Below are 16,344 nucleotides of genomic sequence, written 5' to 3'. Positions count from 1 at the left end.
AACTCAGAATCTGCTAATTTTTGGAAGATATGAACAATCTGCCAACTCGCAAATCTTCTAATCAATCTTGCAGATTTTCTCGCCTATCGAAAAAATTTCATGGTATTCAAATTTAAACTTCAACTCAAATTGAAATGGAGATAATCTTTAGAAAATCTTGAAATCAATCAAATCACAAATTTGTCCAAAGTGGAATTCACATTCTGAAGTCTCCCTGCTAAAGGAGATGCATCAATCAAAAATTAGATGACTCATTTTCCATAACTTCTAGAAATTCAAGCATTAGAGTCTGCATACTTAATGTTTGTATCAATGCAAATTTTGTCATCAATTTCTATCTCTTTTGATATCTTTATGGTAGAAAAGTTTCCTGTCCTTGATAGAGTTCTCAAGGTTACACGGTTGTGGGGAATTTTTTTAATTTTTTAAAAAATTTTCTGCTCGTGTTTGGTTCTCTTTTATTTAAGCAACTCCTTCTCTTCTGTTTGTTTTTTTCTACATATGTTCCATCTTGAAACTTTTAACTGATGGATTTTAAATTTAATATCTATCTTGTCACACTTTAGTTGTGATATGTGGAAAATGCAGACCTGAATGCTATGGCAAATGGAACATGCTTATAGAAATATTTAAGTTAGTTTTGTTGTCATATTTATGATTTCTTTCCTCTTTCTTATTTTTCTTTACAGGGTGCACCTCCTGCGTCTTCACATCTTGCAATTTCTGTCATTAAAAATTGCACTGAAGAGCTGGAACCTTTTGTTCGTGGGTTTTTAACATCTTGCATTTTAGACAAAGATGCTGTAGGAAGTGAGCTTAAAGACTTTTACCATGAAATTATTTTTGAAATTTTCCAATGTGCACCTCAGATGCTTCTTGCTGTCATCCCTAATCTAACTCAAGAATTACTGGTGTGCATTCCCTGTTCCAGTAATTTAGTCTTTTTTTTTCTATAAATGCATTGGACGCCTACATTGGGCCTATACTCCTTCAAAGTAATGTTGTTTGTTCATTAACTCTCATCCTTTTTTCAGACTGAACAAGTTGATGTCCGAATAAAGGCTGTTAATTTAATTGGTAAACTTTTTGCACTGCCTGAATGCCATGCTGCACATGAATATCACCATCTTTTTGTGGAGTTTTTGAAAAGATTCTATGACAAATCGGCAGAAGTTAGACTTAATGCTTTACAATGTGCCAATGCTTGCTATATGGCTAATCCATCTGGAACAAAATCACTTGAAGTTCTGAGTAAGTTACTGCACAACTGAATTTGTTCTTCTAATATGTTGCCATGGTTCTCATAACTAATGACTCACATGTTCACAACTGCGAATCTAACAGCTGCACTTGAAGGCCGACTACTAGATTTTGATGATAGAGTGAGAACACAGGCTGTAACCATTGCTTGTGATCTTGTCAGATCCAATCTGAAATATGTTCCACCTGATTTAATATCTCGAGCTGCTGAACGACTCCGTGATAAGAAGGTAATTCTGCTTTAGAAAGTTTCCATGTGCTAGGTTGTTGTTAAAGCTCATTGATGTTTAATTATTGTTTACTTTCATTGTAGATATCTGTTAGAAAGAATGCTCTGCAGAAGTTACTGGAAGTATATCGAGATTATTGTACAATGTGTTCTGAAGGCCACATGACAATTAGTGACCATTTTGAACAAATTCCTTGTAGAATTTTAATGCTGTGCTATGATAAAGATTGTAAGGAGTTCAGGTATGCTTGCACACTTGAGCAGTAAAACAAAAGCCAGCATTTCATAATATTGAATGTAATATTTTGTTCTATAATGTTCTTCAGGCCTCAAAACTTGGAGTTTGTGCTTTCAGAAGAGTTATTTCCACCTTCTCTTTCAGTCATGGAGAGGACAAGGCACTGGATCTATTTGTTCTTGCTCTTTAATCCTGCTCATATGAAGGCATTGAACTCTATTTTATCTCAAAAACGGAGGTATTTATTCTAAACTGCTGGTATGCTGGGTGAAAAATGTATATTTTACAAGTTTTCTATGTTTTCAGGTTGCAAACTGAGATGCAGAATTATTTAGCTCTCAGAAAAAAGGAAAAGGTACTGTAATCGAGCAATATGATTTCCGTAATGTATTCCCCTCTCCCCCTGGTCCCACAAACACCTTCCCCATGGTCCTGGAATTAAAACAAAAAGAATGTGAACTGAGAGTTTGTTATTAAGTCTAGTTGCAGTCAAATATTCTGTGTGCTTGATGGTTCACCAATTATGTATTTTAGAAGAGTAGTTATAAAGTTTAAGGAGGATATCTACAGCATGTTAAACTTTTTTAAACAAGATACTGGGTAATAGAAGAGTAGTTTTAGGAAGATTTTTTTTTTAAATTTTAAATTTTTTATCTTCTTACTTTGTTGCAAATTTTTAGGATGTCTGTTTTGAGGATTGATATGTCATTAATGTGTCCTGGATTCCATGATTTAGAGGTATTCAATTTGGATTCTTTTGCTAGATTCTCTATTGTTGATTGACCTCTAGCTTACCTAGTAGTTCTTTTGGTTGGTAAATTGAAAATCCTTGGTTGGGATCTTTCTGGGTTCTTGTAGTTGCAAGGTTTCTTAGCAGTTGGATTGTTAGAAACCCCCCCCCCCTTTTTTTTTCTCATCTCCATTTTGGGTGGTTGTATTGCTTAATTACATGTTTTTGATTTTCATTTTTCCCTTTGTTTAATATCTTTGTTTAACTGTTTTGTGGTGTTGCCACAACCTTGGACAGGGTGATGAGTGATTTCCTTTGGTTAAGGGTAGGAGAGAAGAGGGACTATTTGGTCGTTGGTAGGTTGGTTCATAGGCCCAAGACTAAGAGGGGCTTGCCTTTGTAATTTGGTATCTAGTAACTTTGTCTTGGTTGGGCTATGCCCTTGGATTCTTTTTCTTCTTCTTTGAGGATCTTAATGTTTAAGTGCTCATGCTAAATGTTTTATGGTCATTTCAGCCTTTCTCAGGAGGTGATAATGTGCCTCTGACTTTGGGCAGTTATGGAGTCTGTGCTTATAAAAAATCTTTCTCTTCTCATGTTAGCCAGTCTCCTACGTATTTCTTTTTAGGGAATCATATCTGGAGAGCTAAGTTCCTTCCAAGGCTTAGTTAAGCCCCTCGCAGGGCGAAAAGGGTGCTGTTAGAAAGAAAAAGTTAATCCTGAGTGTTTGATAAAAAAAACTGTAACCTAGCTCGAATGTTTAAAATTCCAAAATACATCATTTTAGGATTAGGTGTTTGAATAATTCAGGTGCTTTCTCCCGTAAGTCTTATTCTTATCTAAACAAGTCTTTTCATTCTTCTCCTCTCTCCCATTGTTTGTGGAGAGCTAAAGTTCCTTCAAAGGTAAAGGCCTTTGTGTGGATTTTCGTCATTAACAGAAGTAACATCAATAATGTGTTGCTGGTGGTTCGAAGACCATACATGGCTCTATATCTCTAGGTAAGTGTGTTTTGTGTCGCAGTAGCCATGCGGGCCATGCTGCTCTGTTTTTGCACTGCCTGATGTTGGGAGAATGTTTCTGAGTACTTATTCTTTGCACTCTGTCTCAATGATTAATTTCTCAGCATTTGAAAGACATAAAAATATCAGGGTCTTGTAGTGGTGTTCTATTTTTTCCACATTTGGGTTATTTGTTTGAAGAGAAGTGCCTGGAATTTACAAGATTGTGGATCTTCTATGTGGTTGATTTGGGATGAGATTGTGTTTCTTGCATCCATGTGGGCGTTCACCATATGATGTTTTAGCTATATGACTTGTTCCAACATTGACCATGATTGGCTGGTTCTTTTGTCTTATCTTGGATTTCTTCTTGTATTCTTCTTTCTTTCCTGTGTTTTGAGGAATTCTCATCCTCTTTGTACATTCTTCTTTCTAAATATATTTTTTTTTCTATCCAAAAGAAAAAAAAAATCCCCCCTCAAAGGCTAATATCTAGTTTCTTAGGAGATGCAAAAGCTGTTTACCAAATGTGTTATACACAACTTTCAATTTTTGAAAGGAGAAGTCTCATCCAAAAAAATTGGGCTTTTGTTTGGTTGGCGGTCCTTGATGGATTTAACAACAATAACCTCTTAACTATTACAATGCCTGTTAAGCCCCATTGTCTTTTGATTTTTTTTTTGTTTTTTGTTTTAAATGCAAAAACCCCTGGATTTGTTTGGTGTGCTGTAGTAGGGACCAATCTTATTCTCTTCTCTTCATACAATTTTTTGCTATGTGGAATAAGCCATTCGGTTTGTTTGAAGAGCGATGGGTTTGCCAAACTTTGTTGGATGGTTTTAAGTTACTTCATCTTAGAATGAATAAGGAAGGAGGCGAGAGTTTAATAAAGCTGTCTTGCGTATCTTGTGCTTTGGCTTGTTTGATCAGAGAGAGATGTGGATCTCCAATGGTCAGCATTGCCTATAGGCCTTTATTTTTTTTGGAAAAAATTGTTTTTATTTGTTGGTTGTGGACTCGTGCTGATGTGTCTTTTAAGGTGTTGAATGGCTTGATACACATTGTTGGCCCACCACCTAAGAACTTAACCTTTTAGGTCGAGTGGTAATCTAACATTATATCATTGATGCAACGTTAGATTGCCACTTAACCCGAAAGCTTAAGTTGGTAGTAGCCAACATGATAGACCAAGCTATTCAGCACTTTTCCTCACGTGTTATCCCATATTGCATGTTAAGAGGCGAACTAATGAACTTGAACAGCTGCATGAATACAACCAGAACAAGTGTCCTATAACGGAAAATTGGGGAAACCACATATAAGATGACTTGAACCTAGTACCTTGTGGAACTGGAGCTCTGATGCAATGTTAAGTTGCTATTTAAAAGCTTAAGCTGATTGGTTGAGGGCCAACAATGAATATTAAGCCTTAACACGCAGCAGCCCAATTGCTAGTGGAGAGGTAAACAAATGACAAATAATACCTATTAAGGGGAATAAATGATGTTAACATATTGATGGTAAACTGGGCAATAAGAATATAGAACCCAGGGAGTCATGGCTGCCACAACTTCGATACCATGTTAGATCACCACATCGCATGACATCTTAGATTGTTAACTTCTGGGTTAACAATGTAAATCTTGCCTTAACACTCCCTCATACGTGCAGCCTGATTGTACATGGAGAAAAACAAAAGTATGATTAATATCCATTGTAGGGAATATTAATTTTTAAAATCATACAATAAACACTGTCAGCCTAGTCACTAGCTTGCATAAAATCTTGTAATATACTTAGACTAGTCTTGGGAGACACTATCACCATAGCACAGCCTGCATTTTCCTATGATAGACAAATCCTTGATGGTGCTAGTGGCTAATGAGGTGGTAGAGGATGTGATGAGGAGGGGTAGGAAAAGGCTTCTCTTTAAAGTGGATTTGGTGAAAGCCTATACCAACGAAGACTTTTTAGATAAGATGTTGGGTAAAAAAGGCTTTAGGGACCCGTAGAGAAAAGGGGTCAAGGGATGCCTTAGTTTAACCCATTTGCCATTGTCAATGGTTAGCCTAGAGAGCGGTTTAGGGCCTTTGGAGGTCTTAGACAAGGGGATCCACTCTTCCTGTTCCTGTTCCCCCTAGTTGTTGACGCCTTTAGTAGGATGCTTTTCAATGCTCTCGGTAGGGCGAGTGAGAAGAGGTTTGCTTGTGAGGAGGGGGGAAGTGGAGATCTCATGCCTGCAGTTTGCTGATGACACCCTGCCTCTTAAGGAGAATTTAGTGAAATTTAGAGAAGTCATTTTGTTTCTTAAAATCTTTGAAAATATTTTAGGCTTAAAATTAACTTATCCAAGAGTGGTGTAGCCGACATCAACATAAGGGAGAGAGTGCTGCAAAATTTCAAATTGATTGTGGGCTGTGATTCACTTGAATAGCCCCTATCCTACCTTGGCCTACCTTTAGGGGTTGGAAACGCTTTTCAATTTTTTTTATTTTCTTTAGGTAAAAGTAAAAATGGAAGTTTAAAGAAGAAATGGAGGGTTAATCTTCAGTCTATATGATGAAAACAAAATGGGAACAATGTACTAATTGAAATCATTGAGTTTTGAGATGACCTAATTAATGTTCCCTTGGCATCTTCCCTTATTGTGAGCCAATCATTTTCTTGCTATGCTTTTTTTGGTGCCCATTAAAGCTTACGTTCATGGAACAAGCAAGCTCGTTCTTTTTCTCATCACATAACAATCATTGCTCAGATCTAGTGTTCTTTATCGAAGAAATACCATGGCAGTCATGCTTGTCGAAACTTGGTCCAAAACCTTAGGGCCTGGTTAGTTTTGGACATTTTCCTTTCTCCAATTTTTGGTTTTCTAAAGAATTATCAAAATTTTATCTTATTTTTTTTTATTTTTCAAGGTTTGTATTAAAAATGTAGAAAATAAAGAGTTAGAATCTAGAAAAATAATGAAAAGATGTTCTCCGACTTTTTTGTATAAATTTGGAGATGTGGAAAACAAGGTGTGGAATTTTTTGTAACTATTTGAAAAATTTGAAATGAAAAATAAATCTATTTTCACAAGCAAATAGTGCCAACTGCCAAAACTGTTTATCGTTGTTCATTTATTTCGTACAAATGTTGTGAAAATGAAAAAATTAGATAACTTTTTTGTAATGTTTTTGGAAAACTAAAATGGAAATGAAATCTGTTTTCCGAAACTAATGGGCCCTTGATTTTCTGCAACCATTTACAAAGGGTAAGATCTCTACTCTAATTGCAAACCCTTCATCTGCTGGCTTAGAGGGTATTACTGCTTAAAGCTCCAAAAGCAAATTTATTAGTTCCCTGTCCCAAAGTACAATGCCATCAAAATTGGACCTAATAATGTCCAAGTGACAAGGTCTCTAAAAGCAATAAATCAACTCTGATCCTTGTCTAGAGAAGCAATGTGAATTCTTATATAGAAAAATAACATAAAGTAATATTCTTGAATGCTTTATTGATCATGGTCAGAAAGGAAGTAGAGTAAATTATTTTAACGAATTCAGGGATATTAAACCCTTACTCCCTATTTCATTTGAAGTTATTCTAGGTCTACCCCTACCCCTTCTATTGCCCCTCATAGCAACTAGTTTATTCCTCCTCATTGGCGCACTATTTGCCTTATGCTGCAGATGCCTGAACCATTTGATTCATCCTGCTTATCTTCTATAGGAGCTTAGTTAGTACGGATTCATATCGTAGATATTTGACTAGTCTTACATTGGTTGTTTGCTACCTAACACACATTTCGATGGTATATAATATGTGCAATACTTCTTGATAAACTCAAGTATTTCTTTTCCAATCAACCCACCAAAGCATAATAAGGGCACAGAACAGCACATTTCTCCTTTGACTTGTACCAAATCCTTGGAAGGGAATGTCCATAAATCTTATGTTTGAAAGTAAAGTTGTGCCACTCAGAATTGGTTGATGGCTTGTGGATGAACAAGGGATATGAGTTTCTTTTTGCTTTCTGCACATTGAGCATGTGTCAGGATTTGTCCTCTTTTAGACACTGGCCAAGCTAAAACTTGACATTGGGGGAAGGTGGGGGTGATTTTTTATTTTTGGTAACGCTACTCCATAAAGTGATACCATTTTGAAGCTTTAATTTGTTTAAACTCAATATTTTGATATTATATAATATGTTTGATTTTCTTGGCTTGATCGTATGATGGCTAGAGATGAGTTCATATTGCTTTTTTTTTTGATAGTGAAAGAAGAATTTCTTTAATAGAATAAGAATATACAGCTAGGCCTTAACATAGTCTGGAAAATCCAGATAGAAAACATGAAAGAAACATCCTGAAAACTAGAAAATAAAAGAGAGAAAGACCAACACGAACTAACATGCTAACACATAACACCAATCACGCTGAATATTAGAAAAGCTAATTCCCTTAAATTTCCCCTGCCCCACACACCAAAGAGAAGCCAAATAGTGTATCTTTTCCCAAACCAGCAAAAGAGACAACTTCTTCCCTAGAAAAATACGCGCATTAAGCTCCATCCACCGCCCCCAAAAGACTGCAAAAAAAAAAAAAAGCACATTCTCTGAGTGCTGCCTTTCCCTTTTCCTGCCAAAACCAGTGAAAGACACTCCAAAAAGTCCTCCACTGTCTCAGAACCCACCCAACATTCACCAAAAATACCAAATGACTTGTTCCAAACCCTCCAAGCATAACCACAATGAATGAACAAATGAGAAGAAGATTCTGAACATTTAAAATAAAGAACACAGTTGTCTGGATAAAAAGCCTTCAGAGGTCTCCTCACCTGTAACAAGTTCTTTATTTTAAATGTTCAGAATGGATAAAAAGCCTTCAAAGGTCTCCTCACCTGTAACAAGTTTTTGGTATTAATTTTATCAAGCACAGCCAACCAAATAAACCCTTGATTTTGAAGGGGACTTTGGCCTTCCAAATAGATCTATAGAAAGGAAAAGGTAAATTATACTTGTTAAAAAATCACAAAAAGTGTATGCCCTTGAAGGATCCAAAGACTAAGAACGCCTATCCTCCTCTAAAGAAATAAGAAGCATGTATTGCAAATTAAAGTTGACTCTAAATAAGAAATATATTTATTTTCTTTTGTTCAGTTTTAGATGCCAAATTAAAGTTGACTCTAAGTCTGATTTCCCTAGATTGATGGCTTATGTTATTGTTGCCCGTCGGCGATATTTATGGCTTACACTAGCTTTGGTTTTACCAATACACTATACATTTATCTTGTCCCAATTTTTCAGGCTAATCAGATTATTGCTCCCTTTGTTGTTATGAGCAGTTGTTGCAGGAAAGTGGTTCTGAAAAAGTACAAAATCTTATTAAAACTTCATTGAAGAAAATGTCAGTATCCTTTCCAGATCCTTGCGCAGCAGAGGAATGCTTCCATAAGTTGACTCAAGTGAAAGATAATAACCTTTTCAACGCATTGGCGCAATTGTTAGATGAACCAAAAATCATAAATGCGGGGAATATCAGAGTGCGTTGTTTACCGTACATTATTTGACCTACTTAGCTTGTTAGCATATTTCTACATCCTGTTTGAAGTAGCACATTTTTTGTCATGATGATTGGGACACTATTTGAAATGCTTCTGCCAGCTTTGCCACCTATTTGTTTTAGTTTGCTGATGCTAACTTATGTGGTAGTTTTTTATGTTTGCATCTGTTGCTGAATACCCACCATCCTGAGCAAAAACATTATTTGAATCATGGTAGGGGTTCTGATGCAGAAGGAGTTGGTTCTTCTCATGGTTTTAACCTTGAACACTGTGTTGCTAAAATTTGGTGTGATGTGCTAGCTCTTGACGTACTACAACCATCCTGTGATAGAAGTAAATACCTTAAACAAACAGCCATTAATCATCTCCTCTCCTGATCACTTTATGTGTGGAAGCTATTCTTAATCTAAGTTGACCATAGCTGCATCATCCCTGCATGCCAATAGACAGCTCCTACTTTGAGTGCCAGTGGGTGCAAGTTGTACTAATCTTATACTTTTGTAATGATTTTTTTCTCCTTTGTGTGTTTGTGTGTGTGTTTTTTTTAAAAAGATTATCAGTAATAGAAATTTCTATAAGGGGGATCAAGGGGATACCACCCAAGTACAAAAAACAGAAGGAGAATCACCTACACTGCAGGGTGTAAAAGAAAGCCAAGCATTACACAAGCGTCACTTGCAACCAAAACACTGCCATCTAGTAGCAGTTGCAATCCATCTGTGTTTAACAACATGAAGGGGGAGGGAGGGGGGGGGGTGTTTACCATTCCTTCAAAAGCTCTCCTATTCCTTTCCCTCCACACAGCCCAAAATATGGGAAGGGGAATGAGGTACAAAGACTTCCTGTTTTCCTTGCTTGAGTGGATTCCTTTTCAAGCCCGTAACCCACTTTCCACTGCTCTGGCAGTAATTGACTGCTGCCTGATTCTCCAAAGGTGTCTGGTCCAACAGCAGTGCTCAACTCATTTGAACTTTTCAAACACAAGTAGCACCTGTCCGCAAAAGCCATAGCACTTTTTTTTTGCAAGTTGTCAATGGTAAGAATCTTCTCGAGAGTTGCCTCCTAGGCAAAAAAAAATGTTACCTTTTTGGGGGCTACTGTTTTCCAGATGGGCTTCTTAGGGAAATTGCAGTTGGTAGCTGTGGATGCATGAGAATTTTGTATTTGCATCATACGTTCTGACCATAAAATGACTTTTTTTTTTCCAGAATCCACTTAAGATCATTAGAACTTTTCTGTTTTTGGGTTTTGTACAAGATGGTGTAACATTCTGTGAGGGAGTCCATTTCCCAATCAAGGGCATTTCTAACCAAAGGAAATTTTCTGGAGAATCCATGCTCTGTAAACTGAAATTAATTGCAGATTAAGGCATCTTTGTCATCAACTAGAATGGAAATTGAAGGGAAATTAGTGCTGAGAGGAGACTGGCTACACCAAACATCATGCTAAAAGAAAAATTGTCCCCATTGCCAACTTGGAATCTAATACAGGAGAAGAATTCATCCCAACCACTCCCAATAAATTTCTAAACACTGACAACGTAAGCACCTCCACTTCAATCGTGGCCCAATTGTTGTGGTGTAGACCCTATTTAAAGGTGATGATTTTCCTCTAGTAGTGATCTTTCTCCATTAATCTCTAGAGCCATTTCCCAGGGAGGGCCTTGTCGAAAATAGAGAGATTCAAGCCACAAGTCCCTGTTTTGAGTGGGTTGTTTAATCTCCCCCCCCCCCCAAAAAATAACTAGATGATATTTGAATTCATCTCCCGAGCTGTCCCATAAAAACCTCTTTTTGAGTTCCTTCAAATCTTTTGGCCATTGAGCAAAGAATTGGGAAGAGGGGAGATTTTCCTTTTCCAATCAGCCAATTCGCTTTCAAATCTTTCAATAATGGAATCCCAAACTCTTTTGTCCTTGATTTTGGCTCTAGGAGGAGGCTAAGGTAGCTGATAGGAAAAGCCCCTAGTTTGCTGCCGTAAAGTCCCATAAGGAGAGTACCACCTATACTCATCCCCACTGGAATAAGCACCTATGCTGAGAAAATTTATTTCGTGGAATGTGAGGGGGCTTAATAAATAATTGTCTTTTCTCAAGGAGTGGACATGAGATTTTGTTTGCCTTCAGGAAACAAAAACTGACTCTGAATAACTTTATGGGTAACAGCTTATGGGGACATAAGAATTTTTGCAGGTGGATTTTTCTTGGTGCTGTTGGCAATGTAGGAGGTATTCTTATTAAATGGGAGGATGATGTGGAGGAACTGATGGATCATACTTTAAATTCCTTCTTGGCTTTCTGCCTTTTCAGGAACTTGGTGGGTAACTTCAAGTGGACTCTTACTAAGGTCTATGGTCTAGGTAAAGGACTTTCTAGGTAGCTCTTACAGAATTAGCTTCTGGAGGTTAGAGGTAAATGGAGTGCTCCCCGACTGATAGGGAAAGACTCCAATATTGTTTTATAGCCTCATGAAAGAAGCGGGAGAACTTTGGAGACTACTAGTATGAAGGTGTTCCTTGGTTTCATTGACACGAATGAGCTCACTGACCTCCCCTTATTGGTGGTTCCTTCACATGATCTTACTACAGAGCGTGATCTTAACTTTCCACGAAATTGTTGAAATTTCTGCTTCCAAAAATTGAAATGGCTGTTGGTTTCCATCTTACATAATTTTCATTGAAATTTCAATGGAACATTTGAAATTTATTGAAACTTTGAAATTTTAGCGAAAATTTTCAAAATTTTAACTATAGAATGAAATTTTCTTGAAATTCAAATGTGATATTTAGATGCAAGGTGAAATTTCTTTTTGAGCTGTCTTATTTTTTTTATTGAAATAAAATATTATTACAAGGGCTTTTGAAGTTATATGAAAAATTAAACTTAGAACATCATTTTATTTAACAATTCATTTCTAAATTATCTTTATTTGTATGATAAATGATGTTTAATTGATTTATGAATTTCATCTATATTAACTGAATATGTTTAATATGTTAGACACTCATATTATATTACAACTATTGCACCTCATACACAATGTGGATGTATTCAAATTGTAATATATTAGTCCTAAAACTTACATTATTATGTCTATAAGCCATTTCTAAAGTTTCATAAAAGATTTCCATGCTTTACTACTAATTTCTATTGTTTTTACTTTTTCTTTTTCCGAATCAAAATCAAAATTGACATCTAAATTGAAATTTGCATAGAAATTTCTGTACCCTTGGAGCTTTGAAATTTTAGTTGAAATCAAAATTTGAGACATTGCTCCAGAGAGACTCTCTCTTTCTGGAGGATTGATAGGTTTCTAATATCCTAAGGTCACTCAAAATCAGCACCTAAGTCCCATCTCAAATTGCTTCTCTATTCTTCTCAACATGGAAGATTTAAATTGGGGGCAACTCCTTTTTGTTTCGAGAACATGTTCCTCAAGGCCGTGGTTTTGGTGAGCAGGTTAAGCACTGGCGGTCCGCTCTTCAGTCCTGAGGGGAAAGCAAGATGTTTTAGTTGCCACAAAATTGAAGGGGCTGAAGAAAAAAAATTAAAATGGTGGAACAAAAAATAAATTTGGTAATATCCACCTGAAAAGACACTGATCCTTAATGACATTGAGGAGCAGAACGATGAAGAGTTAGGTCAAAGACTCACTGCTGAAAGTAAGGCTAAAAGACTACTCAGGAAAGAACTTGCTGATGTTATTAACATGGAAGAAACCATTTGGAGACAGAAATCCAGGGCACTTTGGCTCAAGGAGGGGGATCAGGACATTAGTTTCTTCCACTGAGTAGCAAGTGCACATCACAGGTTTAACTTGTTGACAAGAATTGAAGTTGATGGGGAGACTCTTGTTGTGGAAGAGGATGTTAAAGAGACATGTGATTTCTACAAGGATCTGTACAGAAAATGAGAAACTTGATCGCCAATAGTTGATTGCATCACGTTAAGCACCCTCAGTCATTCCACTGGGCAGTGGCTTGAAAGACCCTGCAATGAGTAGGAAATTTATCAAGCCATCAAGGACAGAAGTGGGGATAAAGCGTCTGGCCCTGATGATTTCACTTTGGGGGTTTTTTTTTTTCGAAAGAATTAGAGCCTTCTTAAACAGGATACTTTCAATATTTTTGATGGGAGATAAAGGTTTGCTTTTCTCCTTTTTGTTATTGCCTGCTGGTTATGCTATATGTTCCAATTTCCGCTCAATCAGATTTTGTGGTTGTATTCATTTAATCAATTCCCCTTTATTGTGCACTCTTGTCTTGTATTCTTAACTCCGAGTGGTTGTTGTGGGCATGCAAGTAGTGGCCATTGAAGAAAGTTTAGCAATGGAAAGCTATGCTGTGAATGGTGTGACTTTGAACATTATTAGATTCTATTGAGTGTATTATAGTGGCCATTGAAGAAAGTTTTCTTGAAATTGTTGGTTTGCCTCACATTCTTGACTCCTAATAATTGCTGTGGACATGAAGGTAGTGGCGGTTGATTAAAGTTTAGCATTGCAAAGCCATGCTGTGAATGGTGCCACTTCAGACATTATTACATTCTATTGAATATATTGGATTAAGAAAAAAAAGTTACGATCATCATAATCTAGTTTAGCCAAGTAAATTGAAACCTTATTTAAATATTTTTTGAATGGCCATAGAGAAAGATTCATGCACAATACGAGTTCTGCCATGTGGTGGTTGGAGAACCATTTAAGATGTTGCCCAATATTTGAGGAAGGATCTGAGTGTTATTGTGATTGTTTGGATACAGATGCATGTTTTAAGGTTCCATCTCAACAAATTTTGAAGAGATATTGTGCGCATGTTAAATTGAGTTGCAGGGCTTAGGTTGATTCATATACTTGTGGATGCGGTGATTATACAGAATCTTGCTTTAAAATGAAGATTGATTCAAAGAGGAATGGTATGCTTTGTTCTGGAAAGACCTACCCTTTTTGTGTACGAAGGGTTTTGGGGATGCCAGCATCAATGTTAGACCAATAAGAGGTGAAATAGATTGTTGAAGAGCATGGTAGCAGGGTGTCACGGACTCACGGGCCGGCTATTTCACATCTTTGTGAAAGGACCGTACGACGCTAGCTAAACCCCTCTTGTTTAACTAGCCGGCCTATTGCTTACCACAATTCATCCACGAAATACTTTCATTATCATTCAATCAAATATCAGCGGAAGCAGTAAGCAATTATGAAAGTAGTGGCAAGCAAGCAGTAAATATTGAAGCAACGTAATTCATTAACAACACCTCCGTTAACATTCTGTGTTTAGTGAGGGAGACAAATAGGCTAAGTACGTTGGCAATAGCTAGTGAGTTTTCCAAGATTGATGAACACTCACCCTCCCCTAAAGAGCTTTATATGCAATTCTCACTCTGGAACTAGGAAACATCAAAGTGACTGAGGAGTCATACTATCTTATTTGGCATAAGGAGAACTACTAGAAAATAAACCTGCACTAGTATTTACATGATGGAAACCCTTCTCACATGAACGAGACAAACGGTCATAGGCAAGCATAATGCCCTGAACAAGCTTGGCTCGTGACGCTCTTCCACTTATGCGGTTGACGTCCTCGTAGACTTTGACGCTAGGTACACTTCTACTTTGTCAACAAATGGTTGCATATCTTCCGCAGAATCCAGTTGTTTCTTCATCACCAAGCCCTTTCCACTTAACTAAGAACTCTCGCTGCTTTGTCCTTAAGGATATGAACTCTCTGTCTACAAGGATATCTTCAACTTTATGTCTGTCAGGTCTGTCTTCAATTTTGCTCTGGTTGGTTGACTTCTGCTTGGATCTTCAGTGTCGGCGTTGAACGGCTTGAGGCAGTTGACGTGAAACACAGGATGCACTTTCATCCAAGTTGGAGGGTCAATTCTGTAAGAGGCCTTCTCGACTTTGGTCAAGATGGGGACTGGTCCTTCATATTTGCGAAGTAGTCTCCTATCTCGTCCTCGTAGTGACATGATTTGTTTAGGATTGAGCTTAACAAGCACCAAGTCACTTACGTTGAAGTGCTGTGGTCTTGTACCCTAATTTGCGCACTTCTTCATCCACCTAGAAGCTTTTTCCAGGTAGGCTCGGGCAATCTCTTCATTTTGTTTTCATTCTCTGGTGAAGATGTATTGGGACTCTTTCCTCTGTACAGCTCATCCACTGTGTGAAGTAATAGCGGCTGCTGGCTTGTAACAAGCTCAAAAGGGCTTTTGTTGGTTGTTGAGCTCTTTTGGGCATTGAAATAGAACTGAGACACATCAAGTAGTTGCACCCAATTCTTTTGGTCGGCATTGACGAAATGGCGCAAGTACTCTTATAGTAGCCCATTGAATCCCTTCGTCTGTTCATCTGTTTATGAATGGTAACTCAAATAGATTTCAAGTTGTGAAGTGAGGATTTTTAAAAGTTTTGTCCAGAAGTTGCCGGTGAATCTTGAGTCTCCGTCACTAACAATGTCTTAAAGAATAATTGTGTCGTTTGCTCTGCCGAATAGTACTTTGGCGCGGCTGTGAACGTACCATACTTTGAAAACCTGTCTATAACCACAAGTATAGACCCTGCATCTCCCATTCTGGGTAGGTTGGTGATGAAGTTCAGTGAGACACTTTCCCACGGTTTGGATGGTACTGGTAGGGCCTCTAGCAGCCCTGCAATCTTCTTCCGTTCCACCTTGTCTTGTCGGCAAGTGAGACAAGTTTGGTTATAATCAACCACATCATCACGCATGTGGGGCCAATAATACCTTCTGCTTGAATTAGGCCAAAGTGTGTTGCCATCCTGGATGTCCGGCCCACATGGTATCATGACACTCTCAAAAATGTCTTCCTCATATCACCAGCTCGTGGCACAAGGAGCCGGCTACCATGGGTCATCAAGAATCCGTTTTCCATCCAAAACTAACGTGCTTTCCCTTCTTCGGTCAGCTTCATTAGGTTCTGCGCAACTGGATCTTTGGCTAAATTCTCTTTGATGCGCTCCCGCATCGTCTTGTTAATAGTACTCACAGTCAAGTGTGCTACCATCTGCAAGGCCACCTGCTCGATCTTCCTACTCAATGCATTCGTGACTTGGTTCAGGCGCCCCACCTTGTGCTTAAAGGAGAAATCAAATTCTGCCAAAAGTTCCTGCCATTAGCCCTGCTTGGGTGTTAGCAACAATTGTGTGAATAAATGTCTAACTCTTGAGTTATCTGTTTTCACCACAAACCTTGACCCAAGTAAGTAATGCTTCCACACACGGAGACAATGTATCATCGCTAGCATTTCCTTCTCTTGAGCTGTGTACTTATGCTCTGCTTCACTAAGCTTACGGCTCTCGTATGCAACAAGATGTCCCTCTTG

The 16,344-nt window shown here is 37.7% G+C and overlaps 1 protein-coding gene across 3 annotated transcripts in view; it reads left to right on the top strand.

Moving 5' to 3' along the window:
- The window catches only part of LOC131162480 (sister chromatid cohesion protein PDS5 homolog B), a 137,761-nt gene that overhangs the window by 26,119 nt on the left and 95,298 nt on the right, over window positions 1-16,344 (top strand). For 2 of the 3 annotated variants that reach the window (XR_009138830.1, XM_058119008.1), the window contains exons 5-11: window positions 690-911; window positions 1,035-1,251; window positions 1,345-1,490; window positions 1,574-1,731; window positions 1,816-1,965; window positions 2,034-2,082; window positions 8,784-8,981. Coding sequence is in view for 2 of the 3 variants with exons in the window: in XM_058119008.1 (XP_057974991.1) it covers window positions 690-911; window positions 1,035-1,251; window positions 1,345-1,490; window positions 1,574-1,731; window positions 1,816-1,965; window positions 2,034-2,082; window positions 8,784-8,981 (1,140 nt within the window). In the remaining variant the exon portion in view is untranslated. The remainder of the gene's footprint in view (window positions 1-689; window positions 912-1,034; window positions 1,252-1,344; window positions 1,491-1,573; window positions 1,732-1,815; window positions 1,966-2,033; window positions 2,083-8,783; window positions 8,982-16,344) is intronic. The other variant, XM_058119009.1, reaches the window with a different exon arrangement.

The sequence above is a fragment of the Malania oleifera genome, chromosome 8, assembly GCF_029873635.1.
Source record: "Malania oleifera isolate guangnan ecotype guangnan chromosome 8, ASM2987363v1, whole genome shotgun sequence".
In the NCBI taxonomy this organism is placed as follows: Eukaryota; Viridiplantae; Streptophyta; class Magnoliopsida; order Santalales; family Ximeniaceae; genus Malania; species Malania oleifera.
The sequence above is the reverse complement of the archived record's forward strand: the minus strand, read 5'-3'. Positions and strand labels throughout refer to the sequence as shown.